General features: G+C 35.2%; 3 protein-coding genes across 5 annotated transcripts; 2 read left to right on the forward strand and 1 right to left on the reverse strand.

The window, feature by feature from the left end:
* Nucleotides 1–2,961: 2,961 nt before the first annotated feature.
* LOC104881935 (uncharacterized) lies at nt 2,962–3,630 on the forward strand. The gene has a single exon (XM_010663633.3). The coding sequence runs from the start codon at nt 2,962–2,964 to the stop codon at nt 3,628–3,630; it is 669 nt and encodes a 222-aa protein (XP_010661935.2).
* Nucleotides 3,631–4,862: 1,232 nt separating this feature from the next.
* On the forward strand, nt 4,863–7,315 carry LOC100258436 (cytochrome b561 and DOMON domain-containing protein At3g61750). The gene is made up of 4 exons (XM_010663632.3): nt 4,863–5,230; nt 5,609–6,005; nt 6,187–6,473; nt 6,555–7,315. Exons 1-4 carry the CDS (start codon nt 5,015–5,017, stop codon nt 6,831–6,833), a joined length of 1,179 nt encoding a protein of 392 aa, XP_010661934.1. The 5' UTR covers nt 4,863–5,014; the 3' UTR covers nt 6,834–7,315.
* A 619-nt stretch (nt 7,316–7,934) lies between these two features.
* LOC100263581 (protein REDUCED CHLOROPLAST COVERAGE 1) lies at nt 7,935–26,102 on the reverse strand. 3 transcript variants are annotated; one of them, XR_002031968.2, is made up of 26 exons: nt 25,774–26,102; nt 25,236–25,322; nt 25,086–25,147; nt 24,463–24,555; nt 24,299–24,371; nt 23,767–24,069; nt 22,922–22,989; nt 22,683–22,814; nt 22,217–22,258; nt 21,524–22,048; nt 21,232–21,389; nt 19,878–20,409; nt 19,733–19,795; nt 19,529–19,630; nt 18,356–18,673; nt 17,881–17,973; nt 17,661–17,762; nt 17,422–17,526; nt 16,746–16,879; nt 15,281–15,464; nt 13,917–14,048; nt 13,408–13,520; nt 12,740–12,830; nt 9,704–11,985; nt 9,333–9,409; nt 7,935–8,195 (listed from the first exon to the last, which is right to left on the reverse strand). XR_002031968.2 is itself a non-coding variant. In XM_002278334.5 (24 exons), exons 2-24 carry the CDS (start codon nt 25,294–25,296, stop codon nt 9,880–9,882), a joined length of 5,592 nt encoding a protein of 1,863 aa, XP_002278370.2. In that variant the 5' UTR covers nt 25,297–25,322; nt 25,774–26,102; the 3' UTR covers nt 9,654–9,879. The 3 variants fall into 3 exon arrangements, 1 of the variants encoding a protein (XP_002278370.2); XR_002031967.2 differs by having other exon boundaries at nt 9,333–9,444; XM_002278334.5 differs by lacking the exons at nt 7,935–8,195; nt 9,333–9,409 and having other exon boundaries at nt 9,654–11,985.
* Nucleotides 26,103–27,819: the final 1,717 nt, after the last annotated feature.

Consider the following 27,819-nt stretch of genomic DNA (forward strand, 5'->3'; position numbering starts at 1 on the left):
TTTTTAAATATGTAAAATTTATGTTGATGTCATAATTTATGTGGGGATTTTTTGTTTTATTATGAGCCTTTGATTTATTATAGTGTTGCATGGTGTTCACTGGTAAAATGATTTACCAGAAAAAGAGGGTTTTAGTCATGCAAAGGAAAATGAATGTGACTATATATAAAACCCGGCAATATATATAATTAGCCTCGGGAAGAAGGGGGATCGTGACTAAAAGTGTTTTCTTGTTATGATTTTGCCTAAGTGTGAGCATGGAAGAAAATATCGGTAATCACGGATATATCGGTACTTCGATTTTACGGATATATCGGATATATCGGAGATATATCGGCGGATATTCTGGAAAAAAATATCGGTAGACTTAAACTTGTTAAAAACTCATGGAAATGCAAGAAAAACCTCATAATAATATAATTAGAAGTATAATTGACATTTTAAAGTTGTTTTATTGAAAAATTTGATATATATATATATATGATATAATTTGCGATAATAGATGTAATTACATCATGTCGATCTATAAGAAATGTTAATTTTGTAATTGTTCTCAGTCACATAAAATATTTCATTTCATTAAATATCAATAATTTGTACACATTAAATTCATTAAATAAACATATTTCATATTCAAAATATACTATTTCATGTTAATTAAATTAATTAAATAATTTAGCATGTTAATTAAATTAATTAAATAATTTAGCTAAGTTAACTAGTTTAATTTAATTCTAAATGTGAAAATAAATCACAAATAATCATCTAAAATAAACATATCAATTTATAATTAAATAATCAAATTAACCTAAGTTAATTCAATAAAAATATAAAAATTAATTACAATTGAATGTAAAAATAACATTAAATCATCCATATTGCAAACATACTAATTAAACAATATAAAATAAATAATGATATATATATATAATTTTTTAATATTTAATTAATTATTAATGATATTAAAAACATTATGAAGAAAATTATATAATTTTTATATTTTTGGTAATTAATTAAAAGACTTTGCATTTAATTATAAAATAATTATAATTAATTTGCTATTTAAAATATTCTTATATTTTCTTTATATAATGAATTTAAGTATATATAGAGTTGTTGCATATTATATATCAAAGGGCAACTTAGCCCAGGTGGTAAGCGGATGAACCCCAAACCAAAAGGTTTGGGGTTCAAATCCTCTCAGCTCCAAGAAAATGGAGGCACTGTAGCGCGTTGACGGGCACTGTAGCGGGTCTGATCCGCGCTGACCACACGATATATCGCGAGAAATCGCAAGAAAGTCGAAACCCTTCGATACACGATATTTCGGCGAAATATCGCGATATTTTCCTCCATGAGTGTGAGTAGGCGTGATCGTGACTAAAAGTGCTTTCTTGTTATGAACTTATGATTTTACCCAAGTGTGAGTAGGCCGATTGGTGTATAGGAAAGAACCTCCGTAGCCAGATAAGGAGCCAAAGCCACCGTGCCATAATTATATTTTATTTTTTTCCAAGGAGTTCCATTACTTTATAATCATTTATTTTTATTATGAAATAAATAGAAATCCATCTCTCTAGCAAACGGAGTTTTTAATGTGATTCAATTAATTATATCTATTTTTAATAAATAATATCATATAAAAAAATTTACAAAAGAAAAAAATCAAATCACACTCCCGAACCTTATAACAATATCTATATTCTTAATTTGAACCTTATAACAATATCTATATTCTTAATTTAAACCTATATCTTATGTTATTTCCTCATATTTCGATAAAAATTTCACATATCAATCTTCAACATGTATCAAAAATATTATTATGCTAGTAATTTTCATATTGCAAATAGATATTATATCTAAAATTACCCACTCCTTTAAGATGCATTTTTCCATAATTCATTTTCAAAATTATACTCTAACATTCTTTTACTTTTTCATATGAAAATTAATATATACATATTTATATATATATATATATATATATATATATATATATATTGATCCCTCCTTTTTTTTCTTTTTTTTTCTTTTTTTTATTTGTGCTTCTCGAGTCTAAAGACGTGAAGTACCTCTCCTTTACTATTTGCTATTTTTTCAAAAAAGTTTTCTATTTATGGTAAAGTTAGTTATTTCCGGTATGGTTGGCAAAGGAAGATAACTTCCACGGTTTGTTCCATCTATATAGGAGCCAAGACAAGATCTCCATCTTTGCCTCCTGTAAAAAAATTCAAAAGCAAAACCCTAGAAACAAAACTAGATCCAAACAATTTTCAATTAAATTTCATCTCCACAAACCAAAGTTTTCCACATTTTTCTTCAATCTAGGTGCCCTTTTTTAGTTCCCAGTTTTGTAATGGAATGGTCTGTATCATCTGCTACCAATGCTTATCTTGATACCCTCAAACTGGTAGGCTTTAATTTCTTCCACATTTTTTATTTTCATTAATTTCCTTTAATCAACTGTTTATGATTAGGGAAATTGGTCTTTCATCTTTTAATTTTGTAAGGATTTTTTTTCCGTTTTTTTTTTTTGGTATTTTTCAGCAGAAATTATCAATTATTCATTACAATGTGGAACCCAGATGCGATTTTTTTTATTTTTATTTTTTAATTTCTTAGGGCCCCCCAACAATGGGGATCTATAAATTTAACAAGAAGATTTACAAGTTATAAATTAATGAAAAATATTCATTAAGAGCTTCAGCTGCCCAACCCTAACTCAATTTTCTGTCATCATGCATGAGGAAAAAGAAAAAGAAAAAAAATCTAATAATTACTTAAAAATTAAAAATATTTATATATATTTTTTTTATATAAAAACCTAACTATAAATTTGAACGAGTCTGCCAATCTACCAATATTTATATAATATTACGTGCCATTTCAAAATTATCATCCCTAGAGGGTGGCCGTCTAGGTAGCTAGGGCTAACGCTGCTACTTCCATTGTTTTCCCATGCAGTGCAACGATGAGAAGAGACGGCAAAACTCATGGAAGACGCCGGAGCTGGAAAGCAATGAGTTCATATCAGCCCTAGCAGCAGGCATGAAAGCAAAGCTTATAGTTGAGGTTACCTCTGGGGTGTCTCCATCAACCATAGCCCTAGCAGCGGCCGCCAGACAAACCGGAGGCCGGTTGGTCTGTATTCTCCCTGAGCGAGTCCTGGACGAATCCACTAAAGTGATCAAAGACTCGGGCCTCAGAGACATGGTGGAGTTCAAAACCGGCGACCCCTTTGAGCTGTTGCCCAGCTATGAAAAGATAGACTTCTCTTTCGTCGACTGCAAGACCGAAAACTATTCAAGGTTGGTGAATGTACTGGATGTTAACCCTAGAAGATCAGTGGTGGTGGCGAACAATCTGGTGGGAGGGAAAAAAGGGTTGGGAGGCCATGTAAAAGGGCTGAAGGATAAGGTTGAAGTGAGGTCCATTGGAAAAGGCATGGAGGTGACAATGATAGGGAGAAGCGACGACACCGATCAGAAGAGCGATTGCAGTGGAAGAGGTGGAGAAGGAGGAGGCCATTCTCAGGGTAAAAGAAGAGGGGCCAAAAGCAAATGGATTGTGAAGGTTGATGAAGAGAGTGGAGAAGAACATTTTTTTAGGATGCCCAGGTCTCTTTAGAGCTTCTTCCACAAGAAACTTCGTCCATGGCAGCAACGCGGAGGTGAAATAAACGCATTGGCACTTTCAGATACAATCTATAACAAGGTCATACCCTGAAAAACCAATTTGTTCTAGTATACCAATTTGTCGGGCTTTTTTTCGGGTTTTCAGTGAATCAAGTGACAGGAAGAACAAGGAGGGATCAATGTCACCCCTGCAGCTAAACATCAACCAGATTTATCTATTGAAGTACTATTAAACAAGGCCCACTGTCTACTATATATATTGGTATATTATCTTCCTAAGGTATAGAAATAAAACTAATAGTAATATCTCTTACTGCATATTATGGTGCCTCTTCATGTCAGCTTTGTTCCAAATTTTTGGGGTGGATTCCACATGATGAATTCTCCTTTTCAAATTTCAGTTGAGATGTCAAAGGAGAGAAAGAAACCTTTATGTTATCTTGTGATACAAACAAGAGGGGGCTCAAAAGTTCATAACCATCAATTGTATTCCCAGCAAACTAAGCAATATTTAAAAGTCTAAGCTTGATGATTATGTCCCCTTCAAGTTCCATAAAAACCAATAGAGAGTAGCCCCACCAACTCCTTAATATGATTAGAAGTTGGGATTAAGACCGATAACCTACTGATCTAGAAACATAAATTGTCAAAAGAAGTATGATAACCTTCTTCTTGGAAGAAAATAGACCATTTTTTTATCAAGTTTTAAGCTTTTTGTACCATCTTGGGGGCCAAGATTGTTTGTGATTGTGATAACTATGCAGTGAAATTGAGAAGCTAAAAACCCATGTCCATGAACTTCACAAGATCCTAATAACTGTAATGTCATTTACCTAGAATACCAACCAATCAACAAATTTTTTCCTATCCTTTCCCCCTTCTTTTCCAGGAAAAGTGGGGGGTGGGAAATGATGGTTGCTTAGTTTGTAAACTAAATTCATGAAACCACAGCCTCAAAAAACTATACTCCGTAGACTTGGTCCCAAACCCATAATGCCCTAAACCACCGTGTCATTTTGGCCCATTTCCAACAACATGAATTCCCAAATTCTAGACTAATCAGAAAATAAAATAAAACCTTTTCTTCTTACTTTTTTTCTGATTCAGAGTTTTCAAATAGTAGTTGATGACAAAGACAACCAAGCGGTTGGATGGTGTGTCAACAGGGTTTGGCGGGAATGATGATTACCCGCCACCACCAACAATGACCACCCCCATCACCTCCATCACCACCAAAGCAAACGATAATAATAATTCAATCTTCATATTCAAGAAACTAGTACCTCTCAACTGCTTCGATGCCTACACAATCACAACCTCTCTTTTTCTTCTTCCCAACCTCTACCCTATCTTAGATCTCCTTCCATTCCATTGCCATGGCATATTCTCAATCTGGGGCTTCATCTATCAGTCTCCTTTTTGGATTTTTTGTTGTTTGGCAGGCCAGTTTGAGCTTTTTCGCAGTGGCTGATGAGGTCGAGGCAGGCGGATCCAATCTTTGTGGAGCTGATTTATCCACCTTTCTTCCACCCCCTTATAGCAATATGTCTAATATGATTTGTTCCCCAGTTTGGAATACTTTTTCTGTGAGAGTAAGTCCCATTATACCCTTTCAAATTGTTTGTATTTAAATGATTGAGAAGAATTGGAATTTGAAACTTGTCATCGTTTTTTATCCTCGAGTTTTCTTAGGTATTTTCTGTTGGAATAATGAAATTTTTAGGATCCTTTTCCGGGGATTTGATGATTTTAAGGAGATTAAAAACTCTCAGCATCATGTAAGGTACATTATTGAGAATTTGATATTTGGAAGATGGGAAAATTTAATCATTGAGCTGCAGAGGAGATTGGTCTGAATATTTGGATTCATCAACTAAATCAGCCACCTTAGGCAGGAATTTTTGCTAAAGCTAGACCCACAAAAGTTTTACAAGTTTTCTGATGTAGTAACATGAAAAATTGTTTTGCAGTACACCCAGAACAAAGACAATGTCTTGACCATTATATTATCAGCAGTATACACTACTGGATGGGTGGGAATAGGGTTTTCAAGAGATGGGATGATGGTGGGTTCCAGTGCAATCGTGGGATGGTTCAACAAACAAGGTCACGCAAGAATCAAACAATACTACCTACAAGGCACAAAGACAACTCAAGTCATACCCGACAAAGGGGAATTACCCCTGACTAAAATTCCCTCTGCTGTTGCTCTTCATGGGGCTACAATGTACATGGCATTTCAGATTAAGCCTGAAGATCGCCTCACTCACCAGCCCATCCTATTAGCCTTTGGAAGTGGATATCCAGTCCACAACCACCTAACGCACCATGACGACAAAACAACCATCCTGTTCGACTTCTCTGCAGGTTGGTTCATCTCCATTCTTCAAGAACAAAGTAAGCTATATATGCGGCTAAGTTTGATGAAAGTAGCAGCAACAGCATATAGGTGTATCTGACCTATTGTGGCACTAAGAAAAGGACACCCAATGGCTCTTTATAAGTTCAAAAAACACAACTAACATGAAAATTTTCGCTCGTGTCACAGGTTCTGTATCCACTGGATCCAACGGTGTTGTCGAGTTGAAGAAGAATCATGGCATATTGGGCATTGTTGGCTGGGGTCTATTCCTTCCTTGTGGGGCAATTGTAGCTAGATACTTCAGACATAAGGATCCCCTATGGTTTTATCTTCACATATCTATTCAGTTTGTGGGATTCATCTTTGGGCTTGCGACCGTGGTAGCTGGAACGCAACTCTATAACAAAATCCATGCCCATGTACGTACACACAGGGGCATCGGTATCTTTGTTCTTACGCTTAGCATTCTTCAGGTTTGTCCCTCATCTGATGATTAGGTTTCTCTCATCTTTGATTTGCGCTTTTTTAATCTGTATTTCTGGGTTGGGTTTCAGGTAATGGCATTCTTTCTACGACCAAACCATGAGGCCAAGACTCGAAAGTATTGGAATTGGTACCACCACTGGGTTGGGAGGATTGCCCTGTTTTTGGGAGCTTTGAATATAGTTTTAGGGATCCAAATTGGAAATGCTGGGAATTCATGGAAGATAAGCTATGGATTTCTACTAGGTGCAGTTCTAATCTCAGTTTTCGCCCTGGAAGCATTGTTGTTCATGAGGAAGTCAGAGAAGCTCAATGAGAACCCAGCCTTCCAAATGAATCCTGTCATGTAATCAAAACCCAAGAACTCCATTAAAGGTCTTCTCTAGATTCTTACTCTCATCTGTACCTAAAGAAGGGTCGGTTCTAGATTTTGCATGTCAGGAATTGTTCTACACTCAACCTCAGCCGCGATGAACTGCATTCAGGTTCAGTTTAAACAGAATCTGAACTGAACCGGAATTTACGAGTGGTTTGGAATGTCTTATGGTAGAAAAATGGTGATAATAAGCAGATAAGGGTTTGCAAATTGAGGCCATTCTAGCATGAAAAACTTGCATCCACAGAATTCATAAAACTTGCATCCACAGAAACTCAAGAGTGATGAAGCTTTGTTTGAGTTACAAGTTTGGTTTTCTCGGCAGCCAAATGAAATTTCATTTGGGATTATCGAGCATTAATTTTGTTAGCATGAGCATAGTTTCAATTCTTTTGTTAATGTTTCGTTTGCTTCTGTAGAAACTATTACTTAGCAACATATATATCATTTAGCACATATTTACTTGTTTGTGTGTGTATTTCATTCATCTCATATCCACTTACTGCAACCACTCCAAAAAAGATCCTATTATACACGCAAAAAAAACAAAGAAGAAAAAATATCCTTTCCTACATATTCTCAAGAGTAAAACAGAGCAAAGAAAATCCATGAAGGATGAACAAAATCAAGCTCTAAAGCATAGAAATCAGTGAGATATAATTGGAATTCACTGAAGCTACGTCTAATTATTAAAACAAAATAGTACTGACTGAAGAAACAATGCCTCTTTGATCAATAAGCCCCATTTGGAATGAAGATCCTAATGCATTTTCTGGTTTTTTTTCCCCCCCTTTTGCAAAGAAATGTGGTTGGCAACAGATTTTCAAAAAACTGTTTTCCAAAAATATTTCCTTATATTTTCAGAAAATTTTAAGATCAGAATCAAACATCCTCTGTTCTTAAAAAAACAAGCCCTTTCTAATAATTGAAAACATAAAAATAATTATTTTCATTCAACCATGCCCTAAATTTCTCAGTTCAATAATTTAATGCAGTTTCCAATTCTCTGTTTGGAAATATGATCTCCCTTTTCCGTTCTCTAATTGTTGTATTGCAAAAGCAATATCAAAACAGATTGGCAGAAGCAGTACTGAATTCTTTCCTCTTATTAGTAACCAAAGACAATTCATCAATCCCAATCAAAAAGGAATTGAAGTCATATACAATTAAATCAAATTAATTATTAAAGTCGCCGTGGGAACCAAGAAAAAAGAAAAACTAATCCTCAGTTTTTTTATTGCTGTGAACCAAAATTTTCTAACTAAATTAAGAATCAATGTTTTCACCTTAAAAAGACCCCTCTTCAAATCCCAGAAAGTAAATTTCCTATATAAACCTGCATATCAAGCAAAACCACTGATCAGTGCATGATAATATACAAATAACCTAATTTAACATCCAAAAATACAAATGCAAATTTCCAAGGTTTCAGTAGACCACAGAAAGAACTGGGGAAAGAAAAAAAGATTATGAAAGAATCACAAATTCACTTGTTGATTTACCATGGAAAGGACAAAGGAAAATCAAATATAACAAAAATTATTTTCTGATACAATGATACGTGACATTATGATATAATGATACGTGACATCCTCAATTATTTTCTATAATTTAAAAAAAAATCAAATTAAATTTTTTTTAAAAAGAATTTATTATGTTAATTATTTAAAATATACTAAAAGATTAAAAATTGATCATAAAAAGGAGAAATAGGTAAAATAATTTTATCTAAAAAGTTGCATTCTTGTTGTCAAATGTTATATTAAAAGTCAAGTTTATCTTTACAGTGAATATTGAAAATTTTCCATTTGAAAGTTGATAATGAAAACAATGGTAATTAGTGAATAAAATTTTTTACTTAATATATTAGTTTTTTTCTTAATTTCTTTTTTAGGGGAAAAGAAATGACGACAAATCTAAAAAGCTAGAAATTTAAAGATCACACACATATATATAACAACACAATAAGTGCATATGCCTAGTCAAAATTTGGAACTAAAAATCATAGCTAAAAATTGAAGAAGTTTATTTTTATGGATTATGTGATGAATTTACATATTAAAGTTATATTTTGCTAATTTGAACTTGTCAAAAGTTTATCATTCAATGTTTTCATATGATATGATGTAGTTTAACTCTTTAGATTCCATTATCTTCCATAAAATTGGTTATATATTACTCTATAATCCATACTTTCAATAGATATTCACACATACATATTTTTTCTATTTATTTTTCACCATATAAAAAAACTTACGATACACGATACAAGATACTTGATACAGAAAAATGGAAAAACGATACACAATATGTTTTACGAGTTAACAACTATAGATACAAACAGTAGTTCCAGTTATGAAACTGTGTTCTAGGTGCATAAAAAATTCAGAAATCCCCACTAATCGCTGCAAGTCTATACTAATTTTAGAACAATTTAACAAACAGAACCAAAACTTGAATAGCAGGATGATACCTGATGTGAAAAAGATGGTCTCCTTTCCTGCATGATTGTTTATATTTAGACCCAAGATGAAGTAAAATGAAAAGCTCCTGCAGTATTGGTTTTTGAATGTTGGAATAGTAGCCTGAGAAATCAAAATATTCTGCATTGAGACCATATGGATATTGTACCCATGTGATGATTAGAATGTTTTAACAGCTTGGTCACTTATAGTTTGTGGCCAGAAGGTTCCAGCAAGAGAGTTGGAACCCATGGTGATGGAAATTTTAAAATAAATAAATAAATAAAAATAAAAATAAAACACCATCCTATGAGCTACCATTTTCTCCTCAATAAAAAATCAATAATAAATAGAGTGATGGCTTTGATTATAGGGAACTAACCTGCATTTTCCAGGAAGTTGGTGTAATCAAAACACTGATAGGTAAGTTGCAACCATGATACAAGAAATTTTCCAAGATTATCCTGCCACTTGTATATTGACAAAATGAGGAATGCAACCTTCTTTCTCTCTCAACCATCCTGCAACCATAAGGTCTGTGAACAACAAATCTGCGGGTTACACAGCACCAGCTGCACTCTCTTCCCTCAAAGAAATGCTGTTTGACTTGGGAACTTCACTCCCTCTGACAACTCTGTTATATATAACTTTGAAAGATTGCGAGCCATATGGTCGATTGAGCAAACTTATCGGCATTCTCAGAGTCTGCTTTCGGTTTCTTCTCCCTCGTATCAGAATGCTGAAAGTTTTCTCACCATCAATCTTCTTCTCACTACTGATTCCAGTACACTCATTTGGGCTGTTACTGTGACCCAGTTGTTCCTTCCCAGAACTTTCAACCGTACAAGGATCTGAATGAGCAATTTCCTTCCCATTTTCTGAGCCAACCACAGGTATTATATTTGCATCACCCATTGCCTCTGATGCAAGAAGATTCACTTCCTTAATAGTTTCTCCCCCATTGCTAATCTCTTCGGGCAGGATTGGAGCCGAAATCAGACCTTCAGAATTACCAGATTGCACTTTTGGCTCCAAAATGGGATCAGAAATTGGCTCAATAACAGGTGGAATGATAGAAAACTCCATTGGATGGCAGCCCGGCCAAACCGTACCAGGCATAAACTCTGATGCATTAGGATTCATATTACATTGCCAAGCAAAATGATTGGGATGAAATGGGCTGCTAGTCACAGGAAAGTTACTGGCCGGTATTGCTTGGGGTTGAGTATAAGGAGGATACATAAAAGGTAATGGGTGCATCATGTTTGGGGTTGGAGGAGGTGATGGGTATGGGTGGTGAGGAGAGGAGCACATTGGATTAACTGCAGGCAAGACAGCAGCAGGCCCTGGATGAAGAGTCATGTTCAATGGCCAAGCAGAAACAGCTGGAACGGCACCGGGACCAGAAGAGAGAGTAATATTCATGGCCACTGGTGGAGGACGTGCTATGGCTGGTGATGGATTGAACGGAGCTGCTGATGCAGACAGCTTCTTATTGGGCAACTCTCGAGTATCACCTGAATTCAGAACTGATGGTTTGTCCTTTAAATTTTCAACTCCCTGCAAGGCAGAGTGAGAATTTTCATTGGGCTCAGAACTGCTAGGGTCCTCAGATAGCTCCTCATTAGGAGAATCAGTTGAATTTGGCCTGCCATCCATTTTGACACCACCCTGTACCACCTCTTGAACCTCAGCACCATGAGATTCAACAGCTTCCACGCTCTTAGAAACAATCTCGGAAGGAATATTTCCGATTGCATCACCTGACTGAGTTTCATTTTTCTTTTCAACAACTTCGACTTCATCTTTTAAGTAATCTTTAGAATGTAAAATAGAAATCTTATTCTCCTCTGCATTGATATTTACCGCCTCTGTAATCATCGAGTCTGTACTTTCACTTGGTTCATTGGTTTCCACTTCTGGTTTTCCAACATCAAGTTGCCGGTTATCTGGAATATCATTTTGGAACACTGTCACCTGCATCTTAGCAATAGTACCAGGTGGGGCCAGCGCTACTTCCTTGTATGAAAGAGATTTTCCAAGACTCACTACTGATTTCTTCTGTGAAATTGGACTCATGTCATTTGGTGCAGAAATTGTACCAGTTTCTAATTTTGTGGCTGTTTTAGTAGATGGCACAGACTTCACCCTGTATGTAACAGCTTTAACTATTCTGCGCCCAAATTTAGTACCTGGGGAGGAGCCTGAGGTGTGGTAATCTGTACTGCCAGCAGATATTGTACGTCTCTTTAGCATGTAATACCTACTATTCTGATAAGTATTCTTAACTTGACTATAGTCCAATTCAGTATCCACATCCTTTTTCTGATAACTATAGACCTTGCTGATAGTTGTTCTTCGCTGTCTTATTCGCCGCCCATATGAACCAGCTGATCTCGGCCTTTGAACTGATTGCCATCCATCTTCTCCTTCAGCATTCGTTTCGGAGGAGGTTTCATTGCCAATGTTCGGCGTGTCCCCAGAAGCCTCATCCATAACAGGCTGTTCGGCAGGAACTGAAGCAAACCTGGTTTCATGATTTGTATCTACACTTCCTCCAGATTCACGTATTTGTTTTTCTTCATCTGAAGTTTCCTTTGGGGTATCTTTTGGAGAATCCTCGGGACTTGCTAAACTGAAATCTTGGTAGGATGTCCCTTTAACCTGCAAAGAAAGATTCAAAATGGTTTAATGAGATTAAAGTTACAGGTATATACACGCACATAGACATGAGGGCTTCAAAATAGGCATCTTGGCTGTCATTTAATTATGTTGAAGGGTGGGCAATTTTGCTTCTTAGAAAAAACTAGCAAAAAAGAGAAACCATCATTAGAAAATTGAATGTTTGACCTCCAAAACTGCAAAAAGGACAAATTTCCTTCTTTCATTTTTTTCCTTTTTTTTTTTCTTTTGTTTTTCTTGGTTGAAAAAAGACATGTTAATTGGAGAAAATGTTTTGTTGGTTTTGTGAAAAATTGTCCCCATACATGTCTGGGGTATTTTAGCAGCTCACTGTTTGTTTACTCCTCTTTGACCCGAAACCAAGCCGCCTCCTTTGAGATTCTTGCCCATGGCTGAGCTGGCTTTAGGCCACAAACTAGGCTAGATGGAAGGCTCACTAATGGGCCAAAAGATTAGCCAGAGGAGTTTTACTGCAGCAGTTTCACTGATTGGGTCATTTAACATAGCTTGATTACATTACCAACCTTCCTTTAGTGGCTGTTGGCAATTGAACTAAGGCTGTGAAAGGGTGACATGCAGACAAATCTTGAAGGGTCAACAAATAACAGCAATTAGTCAATCTTCCTCATGCCATGATATTAGTCAATAAAAACTTTTTTAAGCCTATTCCAGATCTCTTTCCCATTTGCTAAGGGTTAAAATAATTTGAACAACCTACAGGGAAAAAACAATATACCTTTGCGATATAGCTTTTCCTTTTCACTGTCACAGCATCTCTTCCTTTGGCATCTTGACTAGGATTGATGTAGTCAAGCAAATCTGATACACTGCCAAGTAAAATATATCATAACTATTATTAGCAAGGAAACATTAGTTTATGTGCAAGAAAGAAACCCATGCCAATTTTCAACCTCTATCAGGCACATGTATCATATAGCTAGTAATGATACCAGTCTATGGGGTCCTCCTGATGAATATTCCTAAAGGCCATCTGTACCACATTTATTGTTCTAATACCCTGTGTCTGCCTTTCAGTCATGAAGATACTCCTCAAAAAGCACTATAGCCAGGAAAGTACAGCCTTTTGACATGGTTCTCTTGAACAAGAAGACCCAAGTGAAGCCTATTGAAAGTTTAGGTTCATGATGCTTGCAAGGTGACATTTATAGCAAGTACACCTTTTTTCCCAAATATTTTTAGGTTAGTATTTCCCATATGATAATTTTTTAAAATAGTTTATTTTTTATATTTATTAAGAAATGTAAAATGAACCAGACTAATAACAATGCAACCCAATGGTATGATGAATCATCAAAATAGCAGGGGCAACTGTGCACCCTATCAACTTCTTATGCATGATCAATTGCAGAATGGTCAATCTTGCCAAGGACAATGCTGGCATACCTTAGGTGGCCTTTGCTGGCTATGGATGCATCAGGTTTTCGAGTCCCATTTCTTGCAGCTTCTTGCTGTTCAAAAGCCTTTGACTCAAAGTACTCGAGCCAAGCAGCAGCATCCTACAGCATTCCATTACAGAACTTAGAACCACTTTCAAATGACAAAACTTGAATAGAATGAAATTAAAAAGAATCATCACACGTGCTTCAAAAAGATGATATAGAAAGCGTCATCATGCAGCACACAAGCTCATTTATTCAAATCATTCCTTTGACAGGACTCCATATTTAAAATCAAGGTCGTTAATTATCCTAACTATCAAACTACTTTCAATCCTTAGCACTGCCAACTAAGTTATTTTATAGATAAACCATGTAAAATCCATGTTATGGTGTGAATAGCTAGTACCTTTAATAAATAATAATTCATGCATATGAGCTATTACTTTAAGTAGCAAGGGACATAAATGCTTCCAAAAGAAAATTTATGATTTGTGGATATCTTGGACTCAATACCTGTGTACGCAGGTCATCAGGGCCCAGCTTTGCTCGGAGAATTTGCAAGGTTGTTTGCTCATGCTGAACGCTCAAAGGGTATGCTTCCATCAATGATAGAGCAATTGCTATTGCATGGTAACTTGCTGCTGTCTGGAGAGCATTAAAAGAGATGGAAATTAGCTCCAAAGGAATGATATACACAAGTGTGGCCCAAAATAATTTTTCCCTTCTAAATTCAGATGAAATCCTCTGAGATACTGTAATCTGTTACTTAAATATACAATATGTCCAAGATGATGTTTATATAGCTAAATTTTTTTTTAAACAAAGTTTGTATTTGGGAAAGAAGGCAAAGCCCCAAGCTTACAGTTGAGCAGAAGCAACCCCAATAGAATCATTGGATAGCTTTAGCCTTATGGCACAGATTATGGTTATAAACAGTACTGATTCCCTACTGTGCAGAATACATATCTTCAATCTGTACTGGAGAATCAGATCCTAAGAGAAAACCCCTAGCTAATAAGCCATTTAGTACCATTAAGTTAAGCATAAAAGAGATGCTCTTTTTGGAAAAAAATGAAGAGGGGAAAAACCATTACAAGCTCAACATCCTATAATATAGCAAATAAGATTATTGGGTCTAAAACAGGGAAGATTACAATTACACCCCTTCTATGGTATAGCAAATAAGAAACTCTGGCATAGTCATAATAAACACAAACAGAACTTCCATTAAAAGATATCAAGGCAGTGTCCATTAGTGTAATGGTAGTAAAAGTACTACTATACTAATAACAACTGAAAAAATAAAAATAGTATTAAAAACAGCACACCAGGCTCCTTTTTTATCAGTTCTGTAAATCTTGGAAGGATTTCTCATCCTTCATTGTCCTCACCAAGTTCAATGCAATGAATTATCTTCCTTCTAATAAAACAATTACAACAACAATAACAGAGTTGTGGGTAGGGGGCAGGCAGAAACTTGAGCTCAATAAGAGCTCATAGTTAAACTTGATCTTACACAGTTACACTCTACATAATTCATTATTTAATAACAGGCTCCCACGCATCTTTGAGAAAATTATGAACTAAAAGTGCTTGATACATTTAAAAAATAACCAAAAAAGGAAAAAAGAAAAAAAGAAAAGCACTTTCGAACCAACCACATTCAAAGTGAGTGTTCAATGAGCCTACCCTTGTCATACCACAAAGTAAGCACACACCATGTTCCCATTCAATATATCAAAGTAATCCATGTTCCAACTCACATTAGATAAAATATTTCATTCCGTCATCAACTATAAATCAAAAGACTATATTATAAATGGAAAAAAAATAAACAAAAAAATAAAAGACAGGAAGAAGCTAAAATAGGGAGGAACCTGAATATGATCTGGACCAAGTAACTTTTGGTTGCACTTTAGAGCTTTATGAAGATATCTGAGGGCCACATGCACATGTCCAAGGCCTTCCTCCATCATAGCCACATTGATATATGTCGCAGCAGTGTTTGGATGAGATGGGCCACAAGTGAGATGCAGAAGATACAGCGCGCGTTTTACATATCTGATCAATGAAAAATGTGGCCAGGGGTAAAAATCAAATGGAAGCAAAAAGGCCATGGATAAACAGGCTAGTATAGAATTCTGTGTCTTACATCGCTTAAAACATTTAGGCAAAAGCATGATAATGTACAGAAAAAGTTATGATTAGACGGGATGTTATTTTCAAGTTAATTAAAAAAAAACCTATGATTTAGCATTCAAACAAAATAAAAAGTGAAGCATGTTGCTGAAACCTAATAGAACAAAATGGAATCACTACAGAAGCAATAGTTCCTCCTGTAATCCTAATGGTAAGTACGTATGTTCCTAGCATAAGAAAGAAACTAGAGCACAAACTAGTATGACATTATTGATAAACCCATCAACTACATGCATCCAATAATCAGTATACTGCATGTAAAGCAGTCCTAAAAGACAAAAAGGCCCGATATTAAAAGAATCAAACAATTAAATAAAAAGAAATGAACAAGCAAAAGAGATATAAGCAGTCCTGGAAGGAGGACATACTAGATATATGTGACCATACTACCAGGTTGACTTTTAGGTCAGCAGATCAATAACAATCATATTTTAGTAGCGTCATGTGAAACTTTGTGTCAGCATCTTTGTAACCAATGCACTTTCTAATCTATCCAATAGGTACACCAGATTCTCTATTGACAGAACCATATGGCTTTATCGACTATTAGAGAATTGATTAGAAGCTGCTTAGAAGATCAACAAGTAATATGGAAGACAAGCTAATATATTATTTCTAAAGTACAGTCCAAATGGTGCACAGAAAACTAAACAAGTGAAATATATTAGATGCCATTGGCAAGTCAAACAAAGGTGGATGTATTCTTATATCAGTGCTCCAATAGTATTTACATATCAGTGCAAACCTTTGATTCAACATCCTTCATAATCTTTAGTCAAATAAAATTCCTCAATTTTTTCCACTGCATATAATTGGTACTTGACTTAACAAAATTATCATTCAAACAGTGTCAGAATGAAGGTTTAAAAAAACTAATTGGCATAGCCATTTCCCTTTTATTCATGTCAGACTCTCAGTAATAAATGACAATATCATCTTATTTAGTGAAAAAAAAAACTAAATGACAACAACAATAAAGAAGGGAGGTTTCAAGTTTGAGTTCCAGTAGGAACAAAAAAAATGGTAAGTATCAAAAAAGGGAAAAACAATATAACTTGACTGCTGAAATTTCAAGCAAGAAAGCACAAATGTTTATGAATAATACATGAAAAGTCTATAGTGCATTACACAAGACCAACATACTTGAGAGCCAGTTCTGTGTGTTGAAGTCTGTAATAGAACACAGCAAGATCTCCATAACTCTTCATTGTGTCTGGATGATCAAGTCCTAGTTCTCTCTCATTGATGTCCAACGCCTTTTGTTGATAAATTGTGGCCTGAAATTGGGACAACTCTTGAATTAACCATATAGTTATGGAAAAATGAGAATAGGCAACAAGGAAAAAAAAAAAAAAAAACAGCATAGATTTACATGGAAAACCCTAGATGGGAAAAACCATAGGCAAAGGAGAAAAAAATCCACTATGTCAAAAATTGGTGCAAAAGGGGAGAGATTCGAACAACTACTACATAGGCATAAACATCATAACCTGATCCCTGCACTACCACCACAAACCTCCCAAAATATCTCATAATTTTTCTTTACTACATATGTCGCACTGCAAGCTTTTTGGATCAGACCAAATAGAATTTGGGTCACCAAACTCTAACACATATCATGTAAACTTTCTCAAAGAAAGGAAAACACCAAATATCTTTGAAGGTTAGATGCCTATATAGTGACTGGAGCCTAAAGGGCAAATCTATTAGGTGCATTTCTAGAAATAGTTTAACAGAACATTGAGAAAGACAACAAATTTATTATTCTATAACAGAGAAGATTCCATGAACACCAAGACAAAATGGACTCGTAATGGACCTGATTGAAGTCCCCTGTATGATACAAAACTACAGCAAGGAGGCTGTAAGCTCCTGCTGTCATTCGATGGTAGGGACCACAAACTGCGACCAGCTTTGCCAGAGCCTGCAAAAACCACAAAAATACAAAAGGTAGCATATTAATTTACCAATGAACAGGCAAAGAAAGATTTTTCTGCTGCACCCGATTGGTAGTTTACATATAGAAATGACAAACCGATGGACTTTTAAATCAAATACCTTTGTCCCATAGCTGACTGCATCTTCAAGTTTTCCCTTATCTAGAGCTGTTTTTGATGATTCTAGAAGTTGTCGTCCATCTGCAGATGAGCATGCTGCTTGCTGAAAAGAAAAAGAAATGCAATTAAATCCAGATTATTGAATGGTTTAATTATTTGTAAGACAAGATAAGAAACAATGTGTTCTATTATTCTATCAAATAGCATAGTTTGTTCATCACCTTATGCACTGGTACCAAGCTAATAACGTCAAGTTTTTGGAAAGGGTATGGAGAATCCATATCAAAATCCCTTGGAACTAGCTCAATTCCCACCTGAAAAAGAAAAAGGCAGAATCGTCAGCCCTCATTTCCACTGTGAGCAAGAAGACCTATTATCCATGAGTTTTTCCTAAGCATTACAAATATTTGTTTTAATATATTTCATTTCCTGAAAGGATTTTCCCTAAACTAGGAAAGAAATTAATTTTGCTTTTAAGAATATATATAATTGCTGCCCATCCATGATATAAATATCCTAAGTAAGTTCTTAATTCTTTTTCCATTCTCTCAACACAACTGAAGCATTCTTCAAATTTATATAAATAACCCATGATATAATGTTTAAAATCATAAAACTACAAAACCCACATATCCAATATAAAAGAATGTGGGGCATACTCAAAGTTTTGGAACACATAGGCCAATGCCAAAATACCTTATGACATAATCCCCGTAGAACTGCAAATTTCCGCACATCTTTGTAGTTTAATGTGCTAAAATCCCATTCATATCGCTTCTTCAAGAATACCTCCAACCATCTCCACACAAGGGGATGAGCATTGCATGACTGATTTAATTCTCTATTTCCAGGAACCCCAAGCATCAGATTCAGTGCAGCAGCTATTGACATAGCCAATTTCTCAGGATTAACAACAGCAGCTATTACTGCCTGCAGAATGTGCTTAAAAGCCCGCACTATCATCTCATGAATACAAAGTGACTGCACGTGTGATAACTTTTCTGAAAGTTTAACCTGGTAAAGAAAAAATACCAAGCATTATTTGAGATGGGAAAAAAACCCATGTATAGTAATATTTCATAATTTTGAACAATATTATATGGACGCTTCAAAACAAGTGAAGTACCATCAGACATGGGCAGAGGATGTTTACTTGACATGCCTTCTGTTGGGCAAATGCCCCACAGGCAAGTCCAACAAAAGAAAATGATGAAATCCTAGTTCAGTAAAAGTTCCTACTTCAGTATATTCCTTTTGTTAAAATATTTCAAAATGGATGAAATTACCTCATAGGACATAAAATGTCACAGATACTCCATCTTACACCATGGTAAAGATACTTTCTTAAAATACAATGTTTTAAATGGAGAAATGAACCTTAAAAAGCTGATAAATTTTGTGTAATCTCTGTAATCCTAATTATAAATCTCAATGAGATTTCCCATTTCTCAGAAAGGACACTGAAACAGATGACTTGTCAATCTATGACTCAAATTTCTGAGTCTCTGACTGTTTACATATCCCATGCAGGAATTGATATTTACTTCTGGGGGTAGATAAAAAATTACCCAAACAAACAAAAGTGTTTGTTTAGGTAATTTTTGCAGGTAACTGGTGATGATTGATTCAAACCTTTTTGATAAACAAGGTTGGAAAATAGCTACAGGAGACACACTTATAGACAGAAGGATGTCCAACACTGTGACCTCAAATAACAAATTAACAATTGATGCAGACACAGTTTGCCAAAGTTCAAGAGGTTGCAATGCATCAATAAATTGAGATAAAAATTAGGAGTTTCTTTATGATGCAGAAATACTTTACTAAGACATGTAAAGGAATCAAAACCTAGGGGAGTACAGCACTTACAACATGTCCCAGAGAACGCATTCGAAGACCTCTAGTATGCATGAAATCGGTCAGCGTCCGACCATCCACTGGTGAGAGTTCCAATGAACCAAAATCTGCAACCTGAATTGGACAATTTTCATGCAGACACAGAAACAGAAATCACCACAACCTTATTTTCATGCAGACATAATCAAGTTCAATCAGATATTATTCAGTGGTTACCAGTTTCGGAAGTGCAACTTCACTGTAATATTTCTGGGACAGATCAACTAGTTCCTGTAAAGACTGTCAAAGACATGGGAGGATAAGTACAGGAAACTGAACAAAGAAGGAGCTTATACCTCCAATGGTATTGACAAAATATTACCTTGCGGTGGAGTCCAGTTTCAGATTGTTTAAGCCGGGCAAAAGCTGCATCAGACAGCATCCTCTTCAGTGCAAGTTCATTTTCATTTGCATTAGCTTCAAGCTGAGGTTTTGTTGAGGACAGTGTAGAATTTTCAGCTTCCCCAATAACAGACTCTGCAGGGGTTTTTGATTTCTCAGACTGCATTTTCAGATTGTTGCCATCTGAATTTTTCTTATTGTTCTTAAGAGATCTAAGAGGAGTACCAAGTCCCTCGACCTTCATCTCATTTTTTGTCTTTGCAGTAGATGGTTTCTTATCTTTCTCTGTGTTGTTTTGATCCTGCAAATGCTGTATCCAGCACGCTCCAAGTTCCCATCTCACAAAAATGTGCTTTTCTACTTCCTCTTCCTGAAGCTTAGCAAGACTTTCTTCCAACAGTCCCTCCACAAAAGCTTGAGCAGCACTGAGCTCTTCGTGTTCAAGTGTTTGTGAATGCTGTACTAGTTTGTTGTTTTCTGAAGCTGTTCTTTGGTGAAGAAGCAATCTCAAACTGTAAATAACAAGGTAAGAGTGAGAAATATGAATAACTACATCAATGATCAAAAGGAGAAGTACAGATTAAGGAGCATGCACAGGCACAGCACAAACTTATGGAGGAATGTATTTGTCAATAAGCTTTTATGCAGTTTTAACTCTTACATCTCTTTTCTTATGAAGGGAAGCGGTAGCTGAAGAGTGAACATAGAAAATAGCAAACAGCATTGGGATAAACAACATTCTATAAACAAGCTTCATACGACATGAAGGGTAAATTAACCCACCATTTGATGAGTACATCCCAAAGAACTCCGAGATTGGATAAAACCCAATCTTTTATCTTCTGAGAACATTTGCCACATTATTGATGATAAAGTAAAGTAATTAGGACCACTAAGAAAATGACTTGATTTAGCCACAGAATTCTCCCAGGTGAGAGATCATGGTAATAAGTTTCAATTTCAGTAGAAACCTAGATGTAATTGACACAATAATTTTGGACTCTGTAAGATAATTGTAAATATTTCCACCATGTTCACAAAAATTTCAAACAAAAGAAAAAGAAATATTACAAATTCTTTTTGGACTAACATAATTTCCTCATTCTCTACAAAATAAAACCTTGGCTAGACCCATGAATAATGAGTTCCTAAGGCGCCAAGCAATTCTCAATTGTCAACGCAATCCAATAATCCACCCAATGGTAAGATTTCCTCAACTGTAACAGTATATTCACAAGTTCATAATGAATATCTCCACTTCTAGTGTAAAAACATGAGAACAGCATAGCTTACACAGGATACTTCAGTGACATGTTGTAGGGTTTGACAAAAACCTGTTAATATTAAGGGCATTGGCACCACCTTCAGGCTGATCAAGAAGTTCAATGCTTTGAAAATGAGTATCCATTTTGCTACTTTCTTTCCCTTCAAGTTTAACCACAGCTATATACCCACAGTATCTGACATTGACAACACCAAGAGTGGCAAAATCCTGCACTCAAAATGCAAAATTTTCTTCAACCATTTTAGCGGAAACCACTTCATATATACTAATTCAAAAAGAAAATATTCCGGATTCAAGGAACAGTCCTACTGATTGATCCTTTTTTTCAGAAATTATCTTACATGTGCAGCAGTATTTTCATCAGCAGTGATCCCTTTCAGTAGGTTTCTTTCTACTAGATTCTGTTGCCCCACTCCAGTCGCTTGAATCCCATCAATTTTAGTATCCACCTTACAGCTTGCATTTGTAGCATCTTTCATGACAATAATGGTTAAGTCCCCTACTCTCTCACTGTAAAGAATTTCACTGTTTACAGATGAATGGGTCAAATCTAGTTTTCCCATTACATGCTGCACAGCCGAAATGGCTCTGAAAATGGCAACATCTACAAACAGGCTGTGAAGAAGGAATGCTTTCCGATCTCGAATCTGCCTCTCCTCAGCTGTCTTGCAAGGCATAGATGCAAGAAGCAAAAACTCGTTAGCCCAGGGTATCAAGTCGCTTTTGCCATCTCTTCCTTGACCACCTCCACTTCCTCCCCATGTTTCATCCTCCACAGGTAGAGGAGGGAAAATTGCTGGTAACTGTGCTGCAACAGGGGGGATAAGCCAAGTGTTGGCTCTGAAGCCATAAGGGAGATTTCCAAACTGCAGGGCGTGTAGGAAGTTGGTTATAGAACATAGCAAGTAGTTAGTCCAAAGGAAATTCAACACAAACTATATCATGAAATGATATATCCTGCAAGGTCAAACCTCATAGCTAGATTAAAAGAGTCAATTCATCAGAACACAGGAATCAGTGCATTGATCATGTACCTTGTTGCGTTCTGAAAATGCCTTCATGAGATCATCATAAGCCTGAAATATGATAAATAAGACGTGTGATAGAACTTCAATCAGATTTTAGACCCACCAAAAAGAGGAAGCAACAAGAAAGAACTATCCAAAAGTATGACTTTTCTGAAGGATGAAACAATGTTACGAACTAGACATGAAGCTCAATCTCGGGATACTTCCACCAAATCACTTGAGACTAGACACATGTTTAACTCCAATTTTATTGGATTATAAGGAGACAAGACTAGAAAATTGTTCAAAGATCCATGTCTAGCATATATACGGTCTGAATTTTTATTCTTTTTTTTTCCCTTTTATTCTTTTGATAGGTTATACATAGCCCGAAATATAAACACAAATGTGCACATAACCCAAGAGAAAAAGTACAAGTATAGACAAAATTAAACCAAAAAGAACCCAAGTTTGGCGAGTTAACAAAACTAACATTGTCAAAGGCTCTACTAAGTTGTCGTAACAGATCAACAAGGTTGTGACATAAAATCCGCTGCTTTCCAATGCTATAAAATCCTCTCCTGCAGACTTCAACAAGAACCAATTTTCCATTGCAAAGCTTCACCTACCCATGAGCAAAGCAGCTCATGAGGATTTTTCCAAAATAGAAATGAAAGAAAGAAAAAAAGCACTAACTGAAACTTAAAAAATGGTTCTGTCAGAGGGCCTTACTTCAAGCGAGAAAAGATGATCATGCACTAAAATCTCATCATCATGCCATTTTCTTGCTCTCCTTATAACTGCAACATTCATGGGATACCCACTGAGTGTCTATGATTAATAATTGATAGTAGCCCAAATTGCCTTAATAGAACAAGAAATTAAGGTGCTATTTGAAAAATGAAACTTTTATTTTAAAAAACCATGCTTAATTGTTGCATTCAATTCTGCTTTTAGGATTTGGTGACGAACGTTTAGAAATACAAGGAAACAAAAATTGAAATTTTCTTTTCTGTGTCTCTAAAAAGGAAAAAACAAAGCATTTATTTTTTCCTTATGTTGATAGTAGACCAAATTGCCTCATATTTTCAAAGAACATGAAACAAAGATGCCGTTCTGAAAAAATTTAAAATTTAAAATAAATAAATAAATAAATCTCTGATGGTTGCATTTCAACATGGTTCTTAAAAATTCACAACCCAATTCTGTAAATATGACAAAATATTAAAAAGGACAAAACAAACAATAAAACATAATTCTTAAAAATTCAGGTTTTTTCTTTCTCTTTTTCTTTTTTTAAAACCAAAGAATAGAAGAGTGTTTTTTTTGTTTTCCTTTTAAAGCTTAATTTCATATACTCCATTGCTGTACTGGAACTCGATCTAAATCTGAAAGCATAATAGATTCGGTTTGCCACTAAATTTCACTCATTGTTGACTTATGCACTCGCCAACAACGACAGCCATGAATAGAACGACCGTTCTCGCATTAAAACGTTCCGTTTTAGCGTCTGAACGCCACTAAAACACACCGATTCGAGTCTCGCAAATTAGGAATAAGGCGAAAGAGATATTTACATTGCAGAGGAGGCGTGAGGTGCGAGAGAGAGAAGAACTCATAGAAGCTCCCAAGCTTAGGGCAGGAATTGCTCATCTCTCCCTCTCCTTCATTGGCCGACGATGGCGTAGGCGGCGGCGACGACGACGATGATTGCTTGGCATTCGCCAGAGCTTTGCTCGATTTATTGCCGGAATTCTTATCCTGCGCACCCTGGGCATTTTTGCCAGCATCGGACGGTGAAGGACCGAAGCACGTAGTGCAGGCTACAATGTCCAAAACCCTTCGAACGTGCGCCGCTGCAGTGTCTTCGTCATAGTCCTCTGTTGCAGGAACCAAAAATGACTGAAGTCAGTGATTCAGTGTAGAATAAAAAACGACGTCGTAGAACCAAGAACGGAAAAACGATGGGCTGAGCTAGCTGTTCAGCGAAGCAGAAAACGACGTCGTAGAGTCGAAAATGAAAAAAAAAAAAAATGAGTGGAGTGAGTTGTTCAGTGAAGATAAAACGACGTAGTATGCGACGCAACGACGTCGTTTCACATGGAGTACCTTCTACTAAAGTTAAAACGCATGGCTTCAGCGCTGCAACATCCACGGTGTCCTTTAATCCCGGCCCTCTCACCTAAATAAACAACAAAAAGTCAATGATACCCCTCCATGGCATATTCAAATTTAAAATCCCCACGAAAAACTAGGGTAAAATCATAATTTACCTCATGGGATAACGAAAAATTGGTGATGTTGCAAGTTATCGTGTTCACGGATAAGAGCCGACGAACATCTATTATCCTGTCCGTTGATATTCCCTGCCCAAATATTCATTTTTTTCAATATATAAATATATTGATAAATTTGAGTTAAATACAATAACATCAAATAATCATCCACAACTCATGTCCGCAGATTTCGGCCGGTCCAATTACGCAACCTTTTACAACCATTTATTTGTTTATATGTATAGCGTGTATGTCCTTCTTATAATGATTTATTCAAAAAAAACAAAATTTATATAAAATATAGTGTAAAAATTAGACTATTTCAATATTACTAACGTCATTTTCTACGACTTTATAATAAAAGTATATGAAAAAAATTTATCATTCAAAATGCAAACAACAAAATCCAAATCATGGATGTCGATTTTTGATAATGCCAAATACAAATTTATTTGTATATCAAAATCTTTAAAAAATTAAAAAAAAAAAAAAAAAAAAAACCTTTTGCTTTTGGGAAAATATAATGATATATGATATAATTTTATATAAAATTAAAAATATTTATTTATTTATTTGTTCAAAAAGAGGTTGTTAACCAAAAATGTAGAAAATGAGCAAACCTTTAGAATGACGGAAGTTTCATCGGGGAGGTTGACGGTGACATCCATGACGACAGGAAGGACTGTAAAATTACATTAACATGTGATTAAGAAGTTAATTAATGTTAATTACAGGTTAAATAAGATTTAAGTAAAAAAATAAATTAATACCTTTCTCTTCTTTTTTCTTCTTGTCTCCCCTCTGCTTTCCACGTCCACTCTTAGGGGCCATTTTCAACCTTTCCTCAACCAAATGAGCTGAAATATTGAATATTCTTTGATTAATGTTCATCAAGTATTTATTAAAAAAATTCGAAATTAGCACCAAATAATATGGTCTAAAGACTCTAAACTTCATCAAACCAATAGAAAAAAATCTCAAATTGTGAACTTTAAATTAAATAAATTAAAAAAAAAAAGGTTTAGAGCTTCTCCCACCAAGTATTTATAAAAATAAAAAATAAAAAAAATCCAAAGACCCACCAAAGAATATAGTATGAACTTCATTTAGTAAATCAAAAAATCTTAAAAAATTGAATCGAAAAAAAAAAAAAAAAAAGAGGTTTAGAGCATAACCCATCAAGTATTTATTGGAAAAAAGAAAATCCAACGCCCTCCGACGAACATACTCTAGACTTGATTAAACCAATCAAAAAAGCTCGAAAAGAAAGGGGGGGGGAGAAGAAAGAAAATTCTCATTCAATCTTACCAGAGAGTGAGCAGAAGATTCAGAAGATTAAGCTGAAAACTCTTGACACAGACAATCAAAAGGGTCTTCAATCCGCCGTTAAAGCTCTGAATAAAAGAGCACCAACAGAACGAACAGCTAAGCTATAAATATCTAGTATCTGTTAAGTGGTACGAAGATGGATGTGGGGATGGGGGTTCAGAGGGGGGATGATAATGGAGAGATGTTCACCATTGAAGAGATAGAATATGAAGCTCGAGAGAAGAATGAGAAGAGAACAGAGAAAAAGAGAGGAGATATGGAGAGGTGTGGAGTGTGATAAGGAAGGTAGGGCGGAGATTTAACAGTCAGACATATGGCATTTTATGGCAGCCTCTGCCTTATACTCTGTTATTCAGTAATTATGACTTTTTTTTTTTTGTTCTTTTTTGGATTTTCTTGTATTTTATTTTTTGTTTTTTGTTTTTTGTTTTTTTTTTTTTTTGTGTGTGGATATTTTCTGCTGGTGGTGGGTCCAATCTAACAAGGGAATCCAAGATCCAATGGCACAATGATCATCGATCACAGCCATTGATTTTTACTTTTTCCATTTTGAATCCCCCTTTAATGAGTTTGGTTGATATTTCCTATAATTGTCCTCTTCATTAATACATTTTAATCATCCTTTTATTTGAAAGTTATACAATTTAAGTAATTCAAAGTCGGATTTAGATGTGACATTTAAAACACCCGCTAACAAATCGTTTTTTCATACGCTTAGTTAATCAAACAAAAACAATATTGTCATCTTCTCCATTATTTATATTTTTAGCTTGACACAATTTCGAATAATAATCATTTAAGACGGTATTACTACTTATATATAAAAATTACAAAACTGGGCTTTTCAACATTCAAATTCAAATACGTAATTATTTAATAAAAATTAAATATTATAAAGTATTTAAAAATCGATCCAAACCGACCTAATTTGCGAATGATTTTTCACCATTAGGCATGATTCAAATAAAAACTTTTGATGACCAAGCTAATCATAGAGCCTCATTTGTGAGGATAGCCCTAGCTTCTACTTTTGATTACATATGCATATACGTGAAACCCCATTAAGGACTCTAAATCAATAGCTTGGATCACCCACATTTACCATCCAATTGACATGAAGATTGAGCCTTCAAATGAACAAAAAAAATGGAAAAAGCATACTCATAATCCCTTGATTAGGCACAAAAAAGCAAGTCAACTAGTGGCCACTGAGTACTCAGAAATCTTTCATGACTCTCTTAACCACTTAACAAGAATAATGGGGCGGTAGGTATCACATTGTTGGTTTGTTTATACCAAAAAAAAGGACACCCCCTTTAGACAAAAACTATTGTTTCTTTTGGCCACACTGTCCCCAATCATCTATCTCTCCTTGCCCTCTCATTGGCCAATTTGCTATGATTTTGGTGAAGTTTCCACCAATTATATATCATGAAAAATAACTAACTGGCATGTGGAATACACTTGGGGAACAAGTAGAAAATAATGGAGTGTGTTCCAAGTGTTGGATCGTGATTTATCATTATAGATTATTGGTGAAAAGTGTGGAAAAAGGGGGGTGATTTTATGGGTTATTTATTGTTTGTTTCAAAGTTAGGACATGAGAAGATGGGGGGAGAGGGGTTTCGTTGGAGAAGAAGATGGTGAGAGATTTTTAAACGTTAGTCCAACTAGAGAGAGGCCATGGGCATGGAATCTCGTGGGAGTGGCATCTCATAGGTTTCTTGTTGCAGCTTCTTTTGCATTTGTTGGATGTCTCTATTCTGTTTTATTTTGTCCCCTGTTGTGGAATGATATCTATCTCATCTCTGTTTTTGTGTGTCTTTTCATTTTGATGCTATCTTCTCTAGGTTCTCCCCTCTTAGACCATTATTTCGAACTATAAAATTAGAACACTTGTTTAGTAAGTAATTGATTTCGAAAACAGTTCTAAAAAATAATTTTTTAAAATGGTTTTTTAAAATTATTTTTTGATGTTTTATAAAATAAAAATTTATTTGAAAACCTAAAATATTTTTAATTTAT

Source organism: Vitis vinifera, chromosome 15, assembly GCF_030704535.1.
Source record: "Vitis vinifera cultivar Pinot Noir 40024 chromosome 15, ASM3070453v1".
Classification (NCBI taxonomy): Eukaryota; Viridiplantae; Streptophyta; class Magnoliopsida; order Vitales; family Vitaceae; genus Vitis; species Vitis vinifera.

What these genes read in the sequence shown, in the direction of transcription:
- LOC104881935 (XM_010663633.3), top strand. Translation starts at nt 2,962, where the DNA reads ATGCAGTGCAACGATGAGAAGAGACGGCAAAACTCATGGAAGACGCCG.
- LOC100258436 (XM_010663632.3), top strand. Translation starts at nt 5,015, where the DNA reads ATGGCATATTCTCAATCTGGGGCTTCATCTATCAGTCTCCTTTTTGGA. An exon ending in GGAATACTTTTTCTGTGAGA is followed by an intron (nt 5,231 to 5,608) that starts GTAAGTCCCATT and finishes ATTGTTTTGCAG; the next exon opens with TACACCCAGAACAAAGACAA. An exon ending in CCTGTTCGACTTCTCTGCAG is followed by an intron (nt 6,006 to 6,186) that starts GTTGGTTCATCT and finishes CTCGTGTCACAG; the next exon opens with GTTCTGTATCCACTGGATCC.
- LOC100263581 (XM_002278334.5), bottom strand. Translation starts at nt 25,296, where the DNA reads ATGGCCCCTAAGAGTGGACGTGGAAAGCAGAGGGGAGACAAGAAGAAA. An exon ending in AAGTTGCACTTCCGAAACTG is followed by an intron (nt 19,631 to 19,732) that starts GTAACCACTGAA and finishes TGTCCAATTCAG; the next exon opens with GTTGCAGATTTTGGTTCATT. An exon ending in GGAAAAGCTATATCGCAAAG is followed by an intron (nt 11,986 to 12,739) that starts GTATATTGTTTT and finishes CTTTCTTTGCAG; the next exon opens with GTTAAAGGGACATCCTACCA.